Source organism: Westerdykella ornata (assembly GCF_010094085.1).
Source record: "Westerdykella ornata strain CBS 379.55 unplaced genomic scaffold EI97scaffold_26, whole genome shotgun sequence".
Taxonomy (NCBI): domain Eukaryota; kingdom Fungi; phylum Ascomycota; class Dothideomycetes; order Pleosporales; family Sporormiaceae; genus Westerdykella; species Westerdykella ornata.
In genome coordinates, this window is record NW_022986876.1 from 162,820 (window position 1) to 183,363 (window position 20,544).

The 20,544-nt window shown below is 54.0% G+C and overlaps 8 protein-coding genes across 8 annotated transcripts; 4 read left to right on the forward strand and 4 right to left on the reverse strand.

The window, feature by feature from the left end:
• Nucleotides 1–317: 317 nt before the first annotated feature.
• EI97DRAFT_383230 (dicer-like protein-like protein 1) lies at nt 318–5,091 on the forward strand (the record flags this gene model as incomplete). Its single annotated transcript, XM_033795899.1, has 2 exons — nt 318–767; nt 817–5,091. 2 exons carry the CDS (start codon nt 318–320, stop codon nt 5,089–5,091), a joined length of 4,725 nt encoding a protein of 1,574 aa, XP_033651086.1.
• A 1,294-nt stretch (nt 5,092–6,385) lies between these two features.
• On the reverse strand, nt 6,386–7,864 carry EI97DRAFT_460979 (exoglucanase-like protein 1 precursor; the record flags this gene model as incomplete). The annotated part of the gene is made up of 3 exons (XM_033801156.1): nt 6,386–6,904; nt 6,964–7,241; nt 7,300–7,864. The coding sequence occupies 3 exons, from the start codon at nt 7,862–7,864 to the stop codon at nt 6,386–6,388; spliced, it is 1,362 nt and encodes a 453-aa protein (XP_033651087.1).
• A 2,840-nt stretch (nt 7,865–10,704) lies between these two features.
• On the reverse strand, nt 10,705–11,764 carry EI97DRAFT_383286 (scavenger mRNA decapping enzyme; the record flags this gene model as incomplete). The annotated part of the gene is made up of 2 exons (XM_033795905.1): nt 10,705–10,949; nt 11,029–11,764. The coding sequence occupies 2 exons, from the start codon at nt 11,762–11,764 to the stop codon at nt 10,705–10,707; spliced, it is 981 nt and encodes a 326-aa protein (XP_033651088.1).
• A 293-nt stretch (nt 11,765–12,057) lies between these two features.
• On the forward strand, nt 12,058–13,160 carry EI97DRAFT_435973 (uncharacterized protein). Its single transcript, XM_033798989.1, has 2 exons — nt 12,058–12,566; nt 12,664–13,160. Exons 1-2 carry the CDS (start codon nt 12,156–12,158, stop codon nt 12,850–12,852), a joined length of 600 nt encoding a protein of 199 aa, XP_033651089.1. The 5' UTR covers nt 12,058–12,155; the 3' UTR covers nt 12,853–13,160.
• On the forward strand, nt 12,888–14,193 carry EI97DRAFT_153531 (uncharacterized protein). Its single transcript, XM_033793277.1, has one exon. The coding sequence runs from the start codon at nt 13,130–13,132 to the stop codon at nt 13,835–13,837; it is 708 nt and encodes a 235-aa protein (XP_033651090.1). The 5' UTR covers nt 12,888–13,129; the 3' UTR covers nt 13,838–14,193.
• Nucleotides 14,069–17,226, forward strand: EI97DRAFT_435974 (dual specificity protein phosphatase PPS1). The gene is made up of 8 exons (XM_033798990.1): nt 14,069–14,207; nt 14,293–15,102; nt 15,153–15,239; nt 15,290–16,017; nt 16,137–16,314; nt 16,367–16,487; nt 16,544–16,600; nt 16,657–17,226. The coding sequence occupies exons 2-8, from the start codon at nt 14,337–14,339 to the stop codon at nt 16,778–16,780; spliced, it is 2,061 nt and encodes a 686-aa protein (XP_033651091.1). The 5' UTR covers nt 14,069–14,207; nt 14,293–14,336; the 3' UTR covers nt 16,781–17,226.
• On the reverse strand, nt 17,016–18,489 carry EI97DRAFT_435975 (cysteine proteinase). The gene is made up of 3 exons (XM_033798991.1): nt 18,354–18,489; nt 17,971–18,288; nt 17,016–17,880 (listed from the first exon to the last, which is right to left on the reverse strand). The coding sequence occupies exons 1-3, from the start codon at nt 18,409–18,411 to the stop codon at nt 17,498–17,500; spliced, it is 759 nt and encodes a 252-aa protein (XP_033651092.1). The 5' UTR covers nt 18,412–18,489; the 3' UTR covers nt 17,016–17,497.
• EI97DRAFT_435976 (nucleic acid-binding protein) lies at nt 18,370–20,497 on the reverse strand (the record flags this gene model as incomplete). The annotated part of the gene is made up of 3 exons (XM_033798992.1): nt 18,370–19,407; nt 19,459–20,015; nt 20,090–20,497. The coding sequence occupies 3 exons, from the start codon at nt 20,492–20,494 to the stop codon at nt 18,792–18,794; spliced, it is 1,578 nt and encodes a 525-aa protein (XP_033651093.1). The 3' UTR covers nt 18,370–18,791.
• Between the last annotated feature and the right edge of the window lie 47 nt (nt 20,498–20,544).

Below are 20,544 nucleotides of genomic sequence, written 5' to 3' on the forward strand. Positions count from 1 at the left end.
AGTTCTCACTTATCTTCAGCTCCTTTGATCTCTGTTCGAGGTTGGCCCTCTCGAGGAATATCCTGCTCTGTAGGTAGACTGTAACAGGGCGGGAACCCGTTGCATGTATTCGGCTGCAGTGCAGGACTGGGTGTATCTCATTGAGTTTGAAAAGCCAAACAACTTCCTCAGCGATTGCCCTCAGATTAGAGAACCAAGAGCACTCTCTCAGTCATTCCAATCCCCACCATCGTACTCACATTGACCATTACACTGAGAAAGCAATGGCTCCCTGGGGAGAATACCTCACCGAAGTCCAGGATGAGGACGACGTCTACATGTCGAGCGGCGACGAGTACGCCACCCCACACTCAGACCCTCACGAAACAGACTCCGACTCCGACCAAGATGCCGACCTCGACGTCGCGCACGGAGCTTCCACGTCAGCCGAAGTGAGAAGAGCACAGAATGCTGCCTTTGAGCTCTTTGCTGCGACCAAGACTGAGGAGATTACGGAGAAGGTGGTGAAGGAGGCTATCAAGAGTTCCAAGGATGAAGAGCTGTCCATTCGGGATATCTTGGCCAAGCAGGAGAACATTGCGAAGATTACGAATCCGAGGGATTATCAGACTGAGTTGTTTCAGCGTGCAAAGGAGGAGAATATCATTGCGGTGCTGGATACGGGTACGGGCAAGACGCATATTGCGACTTTGCTGCTGAGACATATACTCGATAAGGAGTTGGAGGATCGTGCAAAGGGTGCGCCTCATAAGATTGCTTTCTTTCTGGTGCGTCCTTCTTCCAGGCGCATACCAGTTTGGTACTCACTCAGATCAGGTCAATTCCGTCAATCTCGTCTTCCAGCAATCAAACGTCCTGCAGTGTGGTCTCGATCATAAAGTCCAACCCATATGCGGCTCTATGGGGCCGTCATTGTGGTCAAAAACGACCTGGGAGAAGTACTTCGAGAGCAACATGGTCATTGTGTGCACAGCACAAGTGCTCTACGAATGCATGATGCATTCTTTCATGAATATCCGGAGGATCAACCTGCTCATTTTTGACGAAGCTCATCATGCGAAGAGCGATCATCCGTTCGCACGGATTATCAAGGACTATTATCTCTGTGAACCAGACCCAGCTCAGCGCCCGCGAGTCTTCGGTATGACAGCTTCACCCGTTGATGCTAATGTCGACGTTCAGCAAGCAGCGAGAGAATTAGAGGCATTGCTGCACTGCAAGATTGCCACTACATCAGACATGACCCTCCTGGCAAATCACATTACCCGTCCGAACGAGCAGGTCGCTTTGTATGACAAACTCCAGCCACCATTCAGGACGCCTTTCCATGAGGAGCTCAAGAAACGCTATGGCGACATTCCAGTATTCCGGAAACTGTTTACGAATGCGGAAATCATTGCTTCGGAGTTGGGTCCCTGGGCTTCAGATTACTACTGGACTTTTGCTTTCTCAGAGCAAGAGGCGGCGAAGACGGAGGCACGAGTTCAGCGCCAATTTCACAAGGAGCAAGAGGAGGACACGGTGAAGAAGCTCGATGAGGATATAGCACAATTGCAGGAGGCAGCCAAATTTGTTCAGAGCCTCGAATTTCGACCACCAACGCCGACGGCGGAGGACCTGAGCTCGAAGGTCCTTGTCCTCCATGGCTGGCTCCATCTCTACTACTGCAAAACTGCTGAGGCTCGGTGCATTGTCTTTGTAGAACGGCGTTCCACTGCCAGGCTGTTGAATACTATATTCACATACTTGGGAGACCCGAATCTCCACAACGATATCCTTGTCGGCAGTACATCTAGGCTCTCCGACGAGAACGTCTCATTGAAAGCGCAGGTTATGACGGTGGCCAAATTTCGGCGAGGAGACCTCAACTGTCTCTTCGCCACCTCGGTCGCGGAAGAAGGTCTGGATATACCGCAGTGTAACCTGGTAGTACGGTTCGATTTGTACAAAACCATGATCGCCTATGTCCAGTCGCGGGGAAGGGCCAGGCATAAAAACTCAAAGTACCTCCACATGCTCGAGAGAGACAATCTGGCGCATCGAACTACCCTTGCCAATGCCCTGCACTCCGAGCAGCTCATGCGAAACTTCTGTAATGGGCTGTCCAGCGATCGCCTTCTGGACGATGATAACGAACAGATAGCGAAGCTGCTCGCCAATGATCAAGGGTTTCCCGCGTATACGGAACCAACGTCCGGTGCAAAACTCACTTTTAGGTCCAGTCTCGCTGTGCTTGCACATTTCGTTGCAACTCTTCCGACAACAAATCAAGAAGTGGCTCTACAGCCCACATACGTCGTTGATCGGGATGCTGGAAAGTTCGTTTGTGAAGTTATACTGCCGGAGTGCTCACCCATCATTTCCATGCGTGGCCATCCACAGAGGAGAAAAGCTCTGGCGAGGTGTTCTGCCGCGTTTCAGATGTGTCTAGAGCTGCGCAGAAAAGGGTTTCTGGACGAATCTTTTCTTTCCACGCTCAAGCGAAAGCTTCCCGCTATGCGAAATGCCCTGTTGGCGATCAGTGCGAAGAAGAAGGACCAGTATCCCATGCGGATCAAGCCCGAGTACTGGAACTACGGGTTTGATACCATCCCTAAGCGGTTCTATCTTACAGTTCTGGATGCTAGGAATGGACTTGAGCGTCCGCATCAACCTATCGGTCTCGTCACTCGCCAGCCATTTCCGCAGTTGCCACAGTTTCCGATTTATCTCCCGAACGGGACTCCCTCTGATATTGTGTCTCTACCAATGACTACGGCGTTCGAGGCCACCAAGGAGAAGCTGGAATTGTTTACCAAACTGACCCTGCAGGTCTACAGCGAGATTTTCGCCAAAGTCTTCGAATACGATGAAGCCAAGATGTCGTACTGGATAGTCCCGCTGGATGCTGACAAAACCAAGGGGCTATCTGGGAGTGAAGATCCAGAATCACTGGTCGATTGGGATCAGGTCCGTGAGATCTGCGACAAAGGCGAATACCGCTGGACCCCGGAAATGAGCCACGAATTCCTTGCAGACAAGTACATTGTAGATCCGAACGATGGTGGAAGACGATTCTATTCGAAGTGTGTGGCCCCCCAGTACAAGGCGACCGATCCAGTGCCAGGTGATGCTCCAGCGTACAAGTACATGGAAAGTATCTTGGACTATTCCATCAGTCTATGGGCAAAGTCTCGGGTCAAATGGCAGAATGTTTGGGACCGATCTCAGCCTGTGGTGGAAGTCGAGAAGATCCCGTTCCGACGCAACTTCCTCGCTCACGTAGAGAAGGACGAAAATGAAGTGTTGAAGAACCCGATTGCCTACGTCTGCCCGCAACCGCTCAGGATATCGGCGCTCACTACCCGCTTTGTAGCCATGTGCTACGTGTTCCCCGCCATCATTCATCGGTTTGAAGCATACCTTACGGCACTGGACGCTTGCAAACGGCTTGATCTTCGGGTGGGTCCAGGGCTGGCACTTGAAGCGCTCACAAAGGACTCGGAAAATACCGAGGAACACGGGGTGGAGCAAGTCAGATTCAAGAGCGGAATGGGTCCAAACTATGAACGATTGGAGTTCATGGGAGACTGCTTTTTGAAGATGGCGACGTCGATATCAACGTTCGTCCAGCAGCCTGATGAAAGCGAATTCGAGTTCCATGTTCGCCGCATGTGCATGCTGTGCAACAAGAATCTGTTCCGGGCGGCCATGAAGTACAACTTGTACGAATATGTGCGGTCGATGGCGTTTTCCCGTCGTACTTGGTACCCGGAGGGACTCAAATTGACGAAGGGCAAGGGAATGAAACGGACTGGTCCCAACGTCATCAAGCACCAGTTAGGAGACAAGACAATAGCCGACGTCTGCGAAGCCTTCATCGGAGCCGCCTTCATGGAGCACAACAAGCGGGAGAAATGGGAACCCCAAACCTGGGACGAAGTCGTCAAAGCTGTCAAGATCCTCGTCGACTCGGAAGACCACCTGATGGAAAAGTTCTCGGACTACTACACGGCTTACGAAAAGCCCAAATACCAACTCGCCGAAGCCACGGCGTCGCAGCTGGACCTAGCCGAGAAGATCGAGAAAGTGCATCCGTACCACTTCAAATACCCTCGTCTCCTTCGGTCCGCCTTCATCCACCCTTCGCAGGCCTTCATGTGGGAGAAGATTCCCAATTACCAGCGCTTGGAATTCCTGGGTGATGCATTGCTCGACCAAGTCTTCATTATGCACATGTTCTATAAGTATCCAACCAAAGATCCGCACTGGCTCACTGAGCACAAGTCCCCCATGGTCTCAAACAAATTCCTCGGCGCCCTCTGCGTCTCCCTAGGCTTCCACACGCACATCCGCCAGAACAACGCCGCGCTCACCTCTCAGATAAAAGACTACGTCACCGAAGTGCAAGAAGCGGCGAGCGAAGCAGAAAAGACGGGCGCCGTGGACTACTGGACACGCGTGGGTACCGAACCGCCCAAGTGCCTCGCCGACGTCGTCGAAGCCTACGTAGCCGCCATGTTCGTCGACTCGGAGTTCGACTTCCGCGTCGTGCAGACCTTCTTCGACATGCACATCCGGCGCTTCTTCGAGGACATGACGCTGTACGACCACTTTGCCGACTCGCACCCCGTGACGCGGCTGCAGCATCTCATCGCCGTCAACTTTGGGTGCCGGAATTGGCGGCAGGATTACCGGACGCAGGAATCGGTGATCCCGGGGCAACCAAATCAGGTCATTGCTATGGTGCAGGTGCATTGCCAGGTCAGGTTTTGGGCGACGGGGGTGAGTATACGGTATGCGAAGATCAAGACGGCGAAGCAGGCGGTCGAGGCGTTGGAGGGGTTGCCGGTTTTTGAGTTTAAGCGGAGGTTTGGGTGTGATTGTGTGGATGAGGTGGGTGCGGACGTGTTGGTGGGGGAGGCGGACGGGGACGGGGAGGAGGGGATGGAAGGAGTGCAAGTGGAAGTGGATGGGGAGTGTGGAGGTAATGGGAAGTTTGGAAGTGAGGTCGAGGGTATGGAGGTGCGGGAGGGGAGTAGAGCTCGTATGGAGGTGATTGCGGATGAGGCTGCGGTCGCGGCTGCGGCGAGTGCTATCGACTTGGAGTAGGACGCTTGAGGGTCTTTTTGGAAGGAGGATGATTAATGATGTGATATTGTCTTGCGATCTTATCTGGATATACTTCTCAGCCGATGTTAAGGGATGTAGGCTTAGTGTGGGTGATTATGCTTACGGATATTTTATCTCTTCCTCCTCCCTCTGTTTTGCTCTCGAAGCAATTCCTATGTAGCAATACATTCCTTCTTATGCAAACGAAGCGTGATGGAGGAGGCATTATCTACGAGATAGCTAAACTAGAAACACAGAGTTTCTTACCCAGTGCTTTTTGTGGGAGAGAGGGTGGGTAGGGAGGGAGGCAAAGAATAATCACAGGCTTAGAACATAGACACTTCTCTGGGCATACTGCTTCATCATCTGTGCAGAAGATAGCCGACACTCACAGGAACGCCATATTCAATCGATGCTACAGCTTATCTACCATGGCGACTTAAAAAATCAGCATCCTTTACACCCAAACACAACGAAAATGTCGAACTTAGCCCTCCCCCTGCTCTCAGTGGTGCTATAGACGGGAAAGCTTCCACGGCCGTATCTATAATACCGGTCTTTCGCCGCCATCATCATATGCATCATGTGCGTGCCCTGACCATCCATCCATCTAAGAGTCAAGGGCAACTATCTATCTGTGTCCATGACAACTTGCCCACGTAGATATTCACAAGCGGTAGGGGAATACATGGAGAGACAAGTCCCAGCGACGTAGGGGGGAAAGGTTTCGCTCTGCAGGTTCATAGGATCTGTCTGAGGGAAGGCATGGAAATACAGTTCATGTGTATATCATTGTACTGCCTAATTTGTCATTTTATGTCATGCCCATGAATTCAATCTCAGTTCCAGGGCCGATAAGAACCAGAGAAGAAGGAAATCAAAATTCCTGACCGGCACTATAGATGTTGTCCATGCTACCGGGGATCAAATGTTCCTACGGGGTCTATTGTCAGCGGCAACTCCATCTCACAAGGGAGCCTGAATTCCAAAACTGGACGGCACCCACTTCACTCCCAGTATGTCCGCGTTAGACATACTGGAAGCATCTTAACTAGCCTCGACCGAGTATCATTAATTAGCACATCTCCAATCACCACGGCAGAAGCAAAAGCGACTGATTTTCACAAATATCATATTCCGCACTCATCTATCTACATGTTTCCACCTCAAAAAATATTCACAGAAGAAAGGATTCGAGAAAAGCTTCATCTCAGCTTCCCCAAAACGAAGCATCCTCATGCCCCCATCTATACCCCCTTCCAAATCTCCTCCTGCCCTCCATCGTCAAAACCGCTTACAGAGCCTTGAAAGTCGAGCCAATGGGACCAAACTTGATGTTGGAGAAGGTGACCTGCGAGTCCGGAGCATTGGTCTCGACATCCTCAGGCTTGCCCGAGTCGGTCGGGCAGGTACCGCGAGCGATACCGGGCTTGCTGGGGTCGGCGTCGGTGGGGTAGGTGGAGTCGAGCCAGAGCATGTTGACGGCGTGGTCGTCCCAGAGGGACATGACGAGGACGTGGCCGCGGGCGAGCGACTCGCCCATCTTGGCGAGGCCGCCAATCTGCTTGAAGTGGTTGTTGTCGCCAAAGTGCGTCTTCTGCTTCTCGCACCACGCGTCCGTGATGGAGTTGCCGCCAATCTCGCTAAAGGTCGTCTCGGGCGTCGCGTACGTCTTGCCGTTCTGCACCCAGAAGCGCTTGATCTCCTGGAGCTTGGTGCCCGAGCCGATGAACTGCGTGACGACGGTGAACTTCTTGGTCGTGTCGATGGTGGCGCCGGGGCCGTAGAAGTCCGTGTTACCCATGCGGTAGGGCTGGGAATGGTCAGTCAGCGTTGGAAAACCTGGTGCAGAAGGGGGGTAGCAGAGCTTACGTTGAGATCGCAGCCGTCTTTGTCGCAGGTACCGCTATAGCGTTCGTCGCCGTCACCGCACTCCGTGCCAGAGCACTTGGTGAGACCGTTCTTGCTGCAAGGGTGGGGAGTGTACGCAGAGGCAACGGAGTTGGCCTCCCAGACGTCCATCTCCGGGCAGCATGCGCCATACTTGCCGCTGCCGGCATTCTTGTCGTTTTCGGACGGGGTCCATCCCTCAGAGTTGGCGGCACCCTCAATCCACTTGATGTCATGGGGGCACTGAGCATCGCAGTAGCCTATTTAGTGTCAGCTTTGGAGACCCGTTTCAGGCCTGCCGGCATGCAACCAACTCACCAGTTCCGTACTTGGCACCAGCCTTGTTGTTGCCCTTGTTGATACCGCCATCGGCAGGCATCTCGACGAAGTAGAGAGCGCCGTTAAGACCGCAAGGCAGCTTGGAGACATCCACATCGAAGGTGAACTCCTTGCCAATCACGTTGAACAGCTGGTACTTGGTATCCGACTCCATGAGGTAGGTACGGGAACCAATGTTGGTGGAGTACGAGCCCTTGGTGACGAACTTGAGGGTAAGGGCGTTGCCGCTGGTCGTGATACCGTAGGTACCAGAGTAGTCAGCACCATCAACGGCGCAGTTCTTCGCGCAGGTGGCACCATCGGGGCAGGAGGTCGTGTTCCACGTGTTGTCCGTGTAGCAGTTGGTGTAGCCGCTGGTGACGTGAACCCATCGCCAGTTGGAGTCGAGCACAATGGATGCTTGCTTGGTTTGGCAGCTGCTTCCACCGGTACCCGTGCAAGTCTGCCATGACAGCTTGGGATGGTTCTCGGTCTGCTCCTTGCCGACCTGCTGGGCAGTGACGGCTCCGAGAAGGGAGAGGGATGCGAGGGTGAAGGCCTTCATGGTTGCTGGTGGAAGAACAACTGATGGATGCTGTTGAAGAGCTCAGAGGTCCTTGGGAATGGCTACCTTATATACGCCAGTGCTTGCGGCCGGTCTTCATCCTCGATAGATCAAAAGTGAGACCCTTGGTCCCCAGCGTTGAGGTAGATCCAATCATCATGGCCGCCTAGAAGAATTGCCACCAATCTCGTGCCAGTAGCGGCTCGTCGGGAAGTTTGGCAAAGTATGGGGTGAAGAAATAATGAATGTAGATGAGATCGTCTCCATGATGGAGAGATTCTGGGGTAAATGCGGAGATCTGTGCGTCGTGACCTGGGGGTGTAGCCTTCTAGAAGAATGGGGGTAACGTGACGCCCCCAGACAAGCAGGGCTCCCGAGCATCTGGGGTATTCTGGGTAAAGGGCTTGGGATCACTGTAAATGACGATGTGGCGTGCAATCAATCACTGACATATGCTAGCCGCCGTGGTGGCTACTCGCCACTCCGCCTCAGCTTCATGGAGCTTGGATAGACCAACAGTACTCTGCGTACTGTGTAAGTCGACGGTGGCTTGTGAAGGTCTGCATGATTAAGGTTGAAGCTACGGAGTAGTTTCACGGCTCCACAAACGGTTTTCGGTACTTAACGTCCGGAGCGGAGACGGACTGGCGTCCGGAGCGAGATCCGCTTGGAAACCTCACAGTTCCACTCGACGCCCCAAGTCTTGTTTTCCGAGGCGAGATGTTACTAGCTCGCCCAATCTGCTTGTAATCACTACGTACCCGGATGCGAGAGTTCCAAATTTCTTCTAGAAGCTGGACTCTGCTACATGCGGAAGGTCATGAGTGTATAGTCCCTTGACCCACTCCAGGAAATAGTGTTATGGCTTAGATGATTTTATGAGCTGTTTGTAACTGGTGAAGGGTTCGGCGCATCCAACGGCATATCAGTTCTGTGTTATCAGCGGGTACCATGACCAGAAAGGCACCACTGCCACCTCTTCGCCCTACCTTTCGCTTCCGCCAAGTTGGCATGATCTCCTTGCGAAGGCCATTCGGTGCGCGCCTTAACATGAGAGTATTCAGCACGGAAACATGTCATCTATTCAACCAGGGTAACGTTGAAAGCGGTCCACCTCCAGATTGAGCATAGTATATGGTGTGGAGCCTCCTAACAGTTGTGGTGGTGGATACTGGGCATGGGAGGTGAGGGTGCCGGAGTAGACGGGAACGTTTCCAGCGAGTCATGCCGTGTACTGTGTAGTATCATAAACTATAACGAAAGGTTATAAGATCGTCCAGCGTCGACCAGAAGGTCGGAAGTCAGTCTGCGTCGCCGTCCAAGGATTGATATTAGACGTACGTCAGGATATGTACTGTGCCGTGGGGTGAACAGAACATAGTCGACACTTGCAAGACCATAGCGATTCCCTCTGTGTATAATCCGGCAAGACGAATGCTCCAGCGTACCCAGCCGTCCGCCAGTAGTCAGTAGTGCCGCGCATGACTTGCGAGAATCCCGGACATTGGTGGATGGACGTCACATTGCCGCGGAACATGGTCTGCGATAACGTTGAACAACGCAAACTTCAGGCTAAGTCGGACGCGTGCAGACAATATAAATTAGCGCGCCCGACCTGAGGCTCAAGGCAAGCTCAGCACGCAGGACGGGTTGTGGGAAGTCGTATCCAGGTTCGCGTAAATGGCCTTCATGAATTGGCGAATGGCAATGCGAATGGTCAGCCTCGACAGGGGTTTATATATTACTACAACCGCAATCTAGTGTAACCAGTAAGGGTCCTAAGGGGAAGATGTGAGAAATATATAAGGGCCAAGGATCAGCTGGTCGGTTGAAAGTGAGGTATTTCTACGTACCAAGACGTACCTGCTCCGAAGGTCGCTTTACACCCTATGGAATATAGTGCTGAGCCACGATACATGCCACTGCGGATTAGCTTCCCCGAATACAATCAAAATCAGGGGCTGTGTCGACTCAGCATGCAGCAATGGAGCAGATCTCTCGTTGCTTGAGGTAACTGGACAGAGCTGGAAACGTTGCTGAGTGGGGGCACTCTGTACTGCGGCCGGTATCGTCAGTCGATTGAAAGCAACGGCCTCGCGAACTGCATTATTGTCCATCTTCTGTTGTACCGAGTATGCTCAACAAATCGGTTGACGATCATGCTGTTGCAATCGCATGGCATCCGTAGGAAACCGGATGATGAGTTGCAATTTCAGGCCCGGATCCAGACAGGAACTGCGGGCACCGATCGGTGCTTGCCTCAACAGCTGCAAGCAATCTGGGCAGAAAGAAGTCAGTAATACAACGACGCAGTTGGCATATTGTATAAGCCGCTCAGTGCGGGTCTGAGAGTGAGACACATTGATCCTGCAGCCATGGAGGGAGTTGGGCGTAAGAGGAGGAAATCGTGGTGTGTAAAGGGAAGAAGACAAGGAGGTCGCCTGAGACAGGAATTGGCCAGCGCCGAATACGGGATGGTTCCCTCCTTCCGAGCGTCACTAAGTCCGTTGAGTGCTCCAACGCTCCTGCATGCATAAGTTGACGCGAGCAATATGCGTAGGGGTTCTGGAAGCAGAGTCACTTAGTCGGCATTCGCTAGGCAGTCGGAGGTTCAGACTGTTGACATGAATGGTACATCCAATGTTGTATCCGCACTCGCCCTGTGGGAGGTGAAGGTCGGAACAAGCTCTTCATCCCAGCCTCATCTTTCAGGGAACATCTGCGTTAATCTATCTCATCGCCAGGGGATGTGTGCACAACCGGAAAATCGTGGCGCCGAAATGCGTCGTCGTATTGGCACGGGGAAGTTCCATTCCGAAACAGGTGCCACATGCTGATGTCTAGGACAGTACAACCTCTCGTCCTTCCTTTAGAGGGAGGTAAATCTTCTCCCAGAGCTCGCTCGCTTCTCCGAGATGATACGTTAGGCTCACATCTGCCATGCCTGCGTCATCGCCGCCTTGCAGGGTCTCGAGCTGCGAGATGATATTCTCCAAGCCGAGGGCTTTGCCGGTCGCCTGTGTTGAGCCGGCTTCGAGAGCGACGTGAACGATGTGGATGTGGAAGTGGTAGTAAGTAGGCTGGTCTGGGAAGGTTTGTTAGCATCGCAAGGCTTCGGGATTGCTGCTGAAGATATGCCAGCAAATGTTGCCGCGGGGACTTACAATGCACATAGAGCTTCAGTTGATCTTTCTCCAAGTCCGGATACAACTTCACTGTTGCATCAAGCAACTTCTCCCGCATGTGCTTGATCCACCCCACATGTGTCTTTTTCAGGTCTCTAACACTCCAGATGTCTCGCCTCTCTATCAGGCCTAGCAAGTGGAGGCTCGAAATGGTCTTCCGGTCCCAGTTCAGGTCGGGGAGGAGCAAGAAGCCCTCGTCACCATGCTCGCGGTAGATGACGTCTTCCTGCTCAGTGCGGCCTTCGAGGATGTTGAAGACCCAGTTGAGGCGCCCTTGCTCCCGCTTCTGCTGCATAAACGGCCGTATGTAAGAGGCGTAGATGGAAGGCGTCTCGGTCACCATGCGCAAGCCTTGGGCGGAATACTTCTTGATGTGCTGCTCTGTGCATGGATAGATGAGGTTGAGCTTCAGGTCAGGCGGTTGGGAGCGCGTGTCGTCTTGTGAGGTGCGAGAGGACGCCAGGAACCAGTGGTAGATGTCATTAGCACCGAGGTTCTTGATGGTAGAGAGCGAAGTAGGGAAGGACATGAGGTGGTCATTGTCAATGGCAAATGCAGCACGCTCTGCGGTCAAGAGGGCAGGCTGGGACTCAATGGTTCCCAGAAGAGATATACGCCGGCCGGCTTGGTCTTGGTTGAGAAGTCGTGTGAATTGGAATTTGGGAATGAGGGATTCGGCGTGTGCCGCGATTTCCGGAGGGGTCGTAGAAGTCATGATGTCTATGCAGTCGCCGGACTCCGTTGAGATGCAGCCTAACAGAACCTTGGAAGCTGGTTAGTCAGTGCAGCGAGATGAAGGGAACAGATGTGGCGCTAGAGATAGTTCAGATGGGGTGGGACGTGATGCATGCGAAGTGGACAATAGAGGAAAACCAACAGCGTCCCAGGCGGACGCGTTGTGAATTGCGAAGTCACATGGTAGCGCGTCTCGCGTGTTCCCAGGTCAACGAAAATGCCAAGCTTTGGTCTGTGCATCGTGAGGTCACTCTCCAGGCTCACACATGCAGATTCACCACACGTCGAGCAACCAACCAAACCTCTATATTCCTCATGCCATATTATCGAACCGCATAATTTGAGACATAGAAATATTCGCAACTGTCACGATGCCGCCGAAGCGACAGGCTTCGGGCACAGCCCGCACAGCGAAGCAATCGACACTAGCGTTCCATGGGTCGTCGAACAAGGTCACAAAATCCGGGGCACGAGCACAGACTGCTAAGAAGAACTTGTCCGATGTAAAGAAGAGCGCTGTTGAGCAGGAGGCCGAGAGGGGTGACGTCCTCAAGTCGCCTCATTTCGAACCGACTGTCGTGGAGAAACCGGCGAAGTCGGCTGTGAAGGAGCAGCCAGCGAGCACACCGGAGGAGATTGAGGCGCGGAAGATAACCGAGAAGAGGATCAAACAATACTGGGCGGAGAAGGAGAAGAGTCGCAGGGCAGCGCGGGTGCATCAGGACGACCTGAGCGTGCATGAGAAGATATTGCGGGAGTTTGACATGAGCTCCCACTACGGGGTAAGTGGATGGCTGTTCCTACACGCATGCAATGCATGGCTGGGAACGTGGTCGCTTGGAGGATCGGATGCAGGCTAACAGGACACGAACGCTACAGCCATGCGTCGGCATCTCGCGATTGAGACGTTGGCAACGTGCGCATCGACTGAAGCTGAATCCGCCCATTGAGGTGCTCGCAGTGCTGCTGAAGGAGCAGGAGGGCGGGGACGCGAACATGGTCCAGCGATCACGGATGGACGAGCTACTCAACAGCAATGGCTTGGAGCTGGAGATGGGGGTTGTGTGAGGAGAAGTGATGACTGCTGGATGGTGGCGAAACAAGCAGGCTCACGCAAGCACAGGAGTTTGGCGTCGGCGAATCATTGAGGGCTTTGACTTTCCATCTTTTTCCCGGTTCTCGGTTTCCCGGCGATTAACGCAGCACAGAAGCGCAAGGCGAGACGGTCATTGCGCAGGCCACTTGCAAGATTCGCAATGTCTACAGTCACTTCTCGTTGTGGCCTCTACCACGGTCAATTGCAGCGAGGATCCTTTTATCCCTTCTCTCTTTTTCCCTTTTCTTCATGGTGTACTCATCATGGTCAGGAATCCGCCTCTTTCCATCAGTGTCGACTTCCCAATTGATGACGTTGGTAAGTCAGCAGGCAGGGTGGAGCAGGATCGACAGAGCTGGCTTGGGCACGCCAGGCCATCCATGTCTTGGGGGAGCCGACCATCGACTATCACGGTATGGTGGATTGTGGGGAAAGGCTACCCAGAATTGCACGTTTTCCCAAAGCTTCTCTTATTCGCCCTGTCGACCAAAACTGGAAGACGGTCCAAGGCTGTACTGTTCTCCATGCTCGTCAAGCTTCTCCATCCGCCCACAATGGAGGAGAATGGAGATTGCAGAGGATGCTCCAACCGGGGAAGAAAGGATGCAATATTGGCGTGCTCTTAGCCTGGGACTGGGAGAGGACATGGCCCCGCTTCTAGACTGCCGGCAAAGCTTATCGCTGCTATCGGATGGTTCGGATCCTTCCCCTATCGATAAGATAGGCACGACACCAAAACCGACATTGATGCAACTCACGAAAGCTGCGCCTCACCTCCAGCTGCTCCCGGAGGAGAAACGATGGGAAAGGAAAAGCAGTTTTGAAGCTTGGGGGGGCGCACTGCAGCCTCGCGGTGCAACGGGGCAAGCGGCGTGGACACATCCGAGGAGCCCAGTGGAGCCTTTGAGCCTGAGCAACAAACGGCTGGCCTGTGCCAATCACGATGGCTGGAGATAGCCACTAATGCGGGGCCGGTCGACCATCTATCGACTCTCCTCTCCCTGGGCCAGCTCTGTATCACCACGCCTTTCCCCTTCTTCGCCCTCGACCTTGCAAGCTTCTTCTCTTCCCGCTGCTCCCCCCAACATGTGAGGCTGTACTCACTCTACCCTTCTCATCTCGTCTCCTCCCTTCTCCCCTCTGCCTCTCCAATTGTACACACCATGCTGCTCAGCTCCATGTTCCTTGCAACCCTCATTGCCCTGTAGATATCGCACCTTCCTGCCGCCTCGTATCGCCTCCCTTCCCGTCTCCGTACCTGTTAAACAGTCGCGTGCTCATCAACAACAAACATCAGTCTGAGCTGGAAGATCCTCGAGCTGTATTGGTAGGTTTCGCCTCAATTCACCCTTGGCTGTGTGTGCTACACTTCATCAATCCACTCCCACCTCACTGACTTGGCTTGCCAGCAGCTTCCCTCCAAAACGTCACCCCACCACCATCACCACCACCCACCATGGCAACTGCCGTGGCGAGGGTACTGCACATCTCCAGTCGCTCCTCGTCTCCGCCCCCTCAACTCAACCTGAATACCTCCGCCCGTAGTGCTCCCTCTGCCATTCCAAACAAGCACATACCCCTATGCCCACCAAGCCCCGTCCCAGTACAGCCACTCGACACTCCGCCTTCCTCCCCTCCTACCAAGGATCCCGCTACCCACCCCTCGTCGCTCCTGCACCCTCCCACCCTACGATACGACCTCTTCTCCAGCGATCCGCCCCTCTACACAATCACTGCCGATAAGCTGCTGGCTGCCCTCGAGCACATGCTCTCCCAACCTCTACCCGATCCCGACAAGGTATTCCCCTGGCTCCATGGACTGCACGCCGACAACCAGGTCCAACTCAACTTCTTTGTAGCTCGCCGAAGGAGCGTCCGAAGGGTCCCACGATGTCTTCGCAGCATCACCATCGTCAAGGCTAGAGGCGACCTGTCCACCTCAAGGCTGAGGGGCGCCATTGCCCCTGACGAACTCTTGGCCTCCTCCCCCGTAGGCCGCGATGCCTTTCTGGAATGCGACCCCAGAGACGGATTCTCGGTTCGCAACTTCCAAATCCAGGCTTGTAAATTGGCCATGGTGTCGGATATCATCGTTTATGGAGACGACGACACACCGACGAGCGAGACCGCCGCCCTGGCCAGAAGAATCTCAAGGGCCCAGAGGCTGTTTGAGGCGACCAATAGCCTGCCCCAAGGCTTGTACAACACCTTCATTTTAGCGGGTATGGTCTGTTTGCTCCTGTTCGCGATATCCAGCTCACCCATGCACCAGATTCCTTTAGCGACGTGCACAAGCAGCATCCTCAATTAGTTGCCGTTGATGAGCTGGGACAACTGACGGGCAACATTTCCGATTTATGTGTGTGCCCATCTTCTTCCGACCATTCTACTTTGTGCTAAACAGTACAGGCTACTGGGAACGGTATGAGATGTGCACCATGTCCAAAGCATCCGAGATCAGCCGCAATGTCTTCCTAGGCCCCTCGCAAGACCCCACTATCAAGTGCGATGCCTGGGGCGAGCACGACTTTGATGTTCTCATCGAAGCAAGTGATTGCGCTCAGATCCCGGACGCTCTCGTGATGCAATACGTTGAAAAGAGGCTTCAAAAAGGTGACAAGCGTGTCCAGTTCGAATTCCCTTCCTCGGGAAATATACTGCCGCCGTCTTGGTCTCATGCCGAGGTGGACGGTCTGTTGGCAACGTGCAGGTGGATCTACAACTTGGCCAACCCTCAAGACGTCAGGCGAAGCAAGCGAAGGAGGGATGAGGACGATGAGGCTATTGAACTCAACGACATGGCGCCCGCAAGGAAGCTCCTCCTCCACTGCTCGGATGGCTACACGGAAACTTCGCTCCTTGCTCTCGCCTACTACATGTACGCCGAAAGGGTCCAAGCCCATGAAGCCTGGGTCCAGTTGCATAGAGACAAGAGACGCAACTTCTTCGCCTACCCGACCGACGTCTCGCTGCTCTCCCAGATCGAACCGCGCATCCTTCAAGAGTCGCCAAAATGGAAAGGAAACGTCCTCGAACTACGCCAACCGAAATGGATGGCCAATCTGGACGGCAGCTTACCGAGCAGAATTCTTCCCTATCTCTATCTCGGCAACCTGTTACATGCCAACAACCCAGAGGCAAGTACATATTCCTCCGGAGAAACACAGGGACGGCAAATCATGCAGAGCCAGTCTCTGTTTCTGTATATTCTTAACAGTATCTACATTTTTATGTCTTTGAGATTAATTGATTCTAGGTACTCCGCCAGCTGGGCATCACTCAGATCCTGAGTGTGGGCGAATCCCTCACGTGGCCCGAGGATGTCCAGGAGAAACTGCAGTGGCCCAGTGAGAAACTGATGATGGTGGACGGGGTGCAAGATAACGGTGTGGATCCTCTTTGGAACGAATTCGGCCGGTGCCTCAAATTCATCGGTGGGTCGGATCGCCTGACGCATGGTTGCGGTGCATGCTGACTGCTTTGCAGAGGCCGGGAAAGCTGATGGTGGCGCAACGCTGGTGCACTGTAGAGTAGGCGTCTCGCGTTCCGCAACAATCTGCATCGCCGAAGTCATGAACGAGCTGGGTCTCTCGTTTCCCAGGGCCTAGTAAGTTCCTTCTTTTCCGGGGAAATCAAATGCAGTCCTGATTAACCTCGACGCAGCTGCTTTGTACGAGCACGAAGGCTCAACGTCATCATCCAACCCCACCTTCGCTTCACGTACGTTCTGACCAACAAAAAAAGTACCTCGAATAGCGGAAAGTTAACTTGAGCAGGTATGAACTCCTCAAATGGGAAGAATATCAGCGTCTGCGACGCAAATTGCCGCTTCGTCGAGAGCTCGAGTGGGCTACGATAGCAAGAGAGATTGCTCTCATGAACAAGCCCTACTCGAGATGATTTTCGCTTCCCTTGTTATTCTTGTCGATCTACCAGACGTTTCTTCTTTTCGCTTCCTCTGCTGTTCTGTTTCAATCTCTCCTATTCTACCCCAGAGAGACAATCTGGGATCAGGATACGATGGACAAGTATGATGTCATGAGCTACGGACCTACGCTATATGTTTACGATTTGTCATGATTATGTACGGGGTTTACATGGGAGTAGACGAGGGACTCTTAGGTACGGTTTCGTTTTCGTTGCATCTTTATACTTCATCTTCTTCTTGGAAGGCCCGGAACTCTGGAAAATGGCTTCATGGGTTCCATTGGTAATTTGATTGGGAATGGGGCATAGGAAGGGGTTAGAGAAGGGCTGTTTATATGGCTGATTTGGGAATGCGGGCGAAGGGGCTGAATACACCATATTTCTTTCCGCCTTCTCCGAACCAAGTAGATATATGATCCCTCTTCTGGGCCGCCCGAACCAGATGCGTGATGGATCAGCTTCTCTGTCTGCTATTCGACGCTCGCCTGTCTATAGCTGAGACACCAACGCGGGATATAGCCACTGCGGCAGACACCTTCGCCGCGGATTCATGGCGGTCCCTTATATGATTGGAACCCTTCATCCAAGCTTCATCCAAAGGGTAGCAGCCAGACGTCTCCCGTATCGACCATTACCCCGTACAATGTGTCGTCCCCAATACCGACCCTCTTGAAAAAAAAGGTACCCCATTCACTCGAGCGACTCGGCCAAGACAATCAAACTAAACCTCAACTCGCCACCGCCCGCCTCCTCCTCCCTCCTCAGGAAACTCCTAACCCCCAGCTCCAGCGCCCTCGGGCTCAACACATCCTCGTCGGGCGCCAACTCGCCGCGATCGATCGGACCTTTACGCCTCCCATCCAGCTCCCACAGGTGGTCCTTGTCGGATTTGACGAAGCAGACGTAGTGCAGGTCGATGCTGTCGTCGGCTGAGGGAGCGGATGTGTCGCCCCCCGCAGCGGCTTCCTGGTGGGCCGACTCGAGGGCTTGGGATTCGTAGAGGAGGGTTGCGCGGGAGGGGGGTGGGAGGGGGATTGCGGATTGCAGGAGGTTGGCGAGGGGGGAGTTTGGCTCTGGGATTTTGTTAGGTTACTTAGAGAGAGGGAAGACAAGAGAGACAGAGACAAAGCCAGAGAGAAAGGCAAAAGAGAGACTCTACATACCAATCTTCCCCCTCGCCGCCCCATTCGACACCCCATGCAACAAGCCAATCAACCCGCACGCATTCCCAATCGTCTGCTTATACCACACCACCTCCTCCCCCTCCCCATAACCCTTGTATTCCTCGCGCTCTTTATCTTCGGCGACGCGGAACCGCTCGTACGTCTCCGAGACGGGGAAGATGAGGAGCAGGGCGTAGGCGGGTCGCGGCACGAAGGCGAGGAGGTCCGGCTCGTCGATGCTGTAGACGTCGTGGAAGGCGAGGGTGCGGGAGAGGCCTAGTTTGTGGACGAGTGTGGTCATTACTTCGGGGTTGTTTTCTGTGGGGGTAAATCAGGGCCGGGTTCTTTCCATGGTTCGTCGTGGTGAGAGTGTGTGGACGAACCTAGTGGGATGAAGCGCTTGGCTGTGGGTGGGCAGTCGGGGGATTGGTCGTCTGCCATTTTGGCTGTTTCCTTTTTCACTTTGGGTATCAAGGGGGATTTTCGTTTTTATGGAGAGGAAAGCTGGAGTTTGTGGGTTGGAGAGGGAAAGGGATGCGTGGGAGCTCCATCTTTTTGTACAGCTTTCCGGAGGGAACGCGGGGCAAGCTGTAGGCAGCAAACAACACGACGCAACGACGGAGTCCGGGGAAAGCCTTGGAATGTGACTACAAACATCTGTCCCATATCCATTTGTTGCATTTCGAGAATAGAGCTTTGTTTGCTTGCGAATATTTTTATTCAGGTGGTTTGTGCTTGCATATGCTGTGCATCCAATACGACGTCTCCGCTAATGACGACATCGTGCCTCTATAGCTTTGAGCATCTGTACAACACGAAGACTATCGCACCGTCGCGCCCTTCAGCGTGCTCACTGTGCAAACACCAGCTGCCGTCCTCAACTTGGCCACTCCAGTCTTCTTGTCCGCACCCTCGCCTGACAGCTGCGGCACATCCCCCACATTGAATCCCACCTCGAGCGCATCCGTCGTGGTGAAGCCAGGCTGGATCGTCTCCCAGATCTTCTTCTTCGGATTCAGCACCGCCTCGGGCTCGCCCTCCCATCCCTCAAAGTACACGCGGTCTCCCGCTTTCGCGTCGGCGGGCGGGTTGACCAGCTCAACGGGGCCCTTGTGGCTGTCTTCCCCTTCCGCAACCCTCGGGGAAGCGGCAAGCACCATGGCGCAAGACTTGATGCCCCGCATCGTCACGGGTTTGAGGTTGCACACGGTCACAATCTTGCGGTTCTGCATCTCCTCCAGGGGGATCAAGCCGTTGAGACCAGAGCACACGGTCCGCACAACCTGGCCCTCGTACTCGTGCGTGTTCTCCGTGCCCGGCGCGTCTCCGCAGGCGATGGTGCTCACATACAGTGAGTCGGCATTGGGATGTCGCTCGGCTTTGAGGATGTGGCCGACTCGGAGGTCGATGAGGGCGGGTGACAGTGGCTTCTCGACACTGTAGTCTTGTTAGTTTTTGAGATATCGGAAAGCAGCGTGATGGACTTACGGGGCGGGTTTCTGCGGTTTGGCCTGCTTCGGCTTCTTCTCCTTCTTCTGCGTAGGCGCACCCTCGGGAGGGCCGGCCTTCCCGGCTACCCTAGACGCTACAGTCTCGCCTACAGCCTGCGCCTTATCCTTAACCTTCTCCTTCTTGCTCTTCTTCTCCTCCGCCCCTTGCTCCCCCGTGCCTGTCGTCGGCGTAGCGCCAGCCGCAGCTGCGCTCTTCGCAGCAGCCTCCTTCTCCTTCTTCTTGCGCTCTTTCTCTGCCTTGGCATCAATAGGCTTGATCTTGAAGACGACATTGTCCACGTCAATATCCACCCTCTCGTCCAGCTTCAAGTCGAACTTGGAGGAATTCTGCACAAAGTCCACATGCCGCACGATGTGATGATATCCTCGCTCTCCTGTCCGTTCCTCGGCGCTCCACTTGGACACAATGGGCGCGAGCTTCAGGTAGACGGCGATATCCGCGACCGAGGGCTTCGAACCGAGAAGGGTGGTGCGGCTCGCGAGGTGCGTGTTGAGTGCTGACAGGTGTTCGTTGGTTTTGGCAGCGCCTTCGGACTGGGGAGATATGTTAGTAGGGGGTTCAAGACGAATAGCAAGGTCCGCATGATTTCCTGAGGGTATCGACGTACATTCGATCCGAGGTGCGAAGCAGTAGTGACCCATTGAGCGATCTCCGCCTTCTCGGCGTCCGTATATGTGACTTGTGGGAAGAGCAATTGAGATGCCTTCACGGGGTCCGATGCTTCAAAGGCGTCATTCGGCGCGTGGCACTCTAGGTACGTGATTAATCCCTCGTCCATCTTTGCCGTCGCCATTCTGGGCACTGTAGGTTGGAAGAAGTTGACACGCGCGGGCTGAAGTGGGGTGAAGAAGTGGACCAGGGAGTTCTTGGTGGTGGAAGATGCGGTTCGAAGTTGTGGGATTGCGCACGTTGGAAGATATGCTCGCCGCAGCACCGGTGGAGTCGAGAGCGAGAGCTGGTTGTGGGTTTTCGTAAGAGAGCGTAAGACGGAGGTACCTCTGCGGATACTCATGGCCGCCGTTGACTCTCATGCACCTTGCAACAAAATTCACAGGAGGGGCA

Coding starts and splice junctions, on each gene's coding strand:
- EI97DRAFT_435973 (XM_033798989.1), top strand. CDS start 12,156: ATGCCGCCGAAGCGACAGGCTTCGGGCACAGCCCGCACAGCGAAGCAA. Junction 12,567..12,663: donor ACATGAGCTCCCACTACGGG/GTAAGTGGATGG, acceptor CGAACGCTACAG/CCATGCGTCGGCATCTCGCG.
- EI97DRAFT_153531 (XM_033793277.1), top strand. CDS start 13,130: ATGGTGTACTCATCATGGTCAGGAATCCGCCTCTTTCCATCAGTGTCG.
- EI97DRAFT_435974 (XM_033798990.1), top strand. CDS start 14,337: ATGGCAACTGCCGTGGCGAGGGTACTGCACATCTCCAGTCGCTCCTCG. Junction 16,018..16,136: donor TACATGCCAACAACCCAGAG/GCAAGTACATAT, acceptor AATTGATTCTAG/GTACTCCGCCAGCTGGGCAT. Junction 16,601..16,656: donor CAACCCCACCTTCGCTTCAC/GTACGTTCTGAC, acceptor TAACTTGAGCAG/GTATGAACTCCTCAAATGGG.
- EI97DRAFT_435975 (XM_033798991.1), bottom strand. CDS start 18,411: ATGGCAGACGACCAATCCCCCGACTGCCCACCCACAGCCAAGCGCTTC. Junction 18,289..18,353: donor CAAGCGCTTCATCCCACTAG/GTTCGTCCACAC, acceptor TTACCCCCACAG/AAAACAACCCCGAAGTAATG. Junction 17,881..17,970: donor GGCGGCGAGGGGGAAGATTG/GTATGTAGAGTC, acceptor ACAAAATCCCAG/AGCCAAACTCCCCCCTCGCC.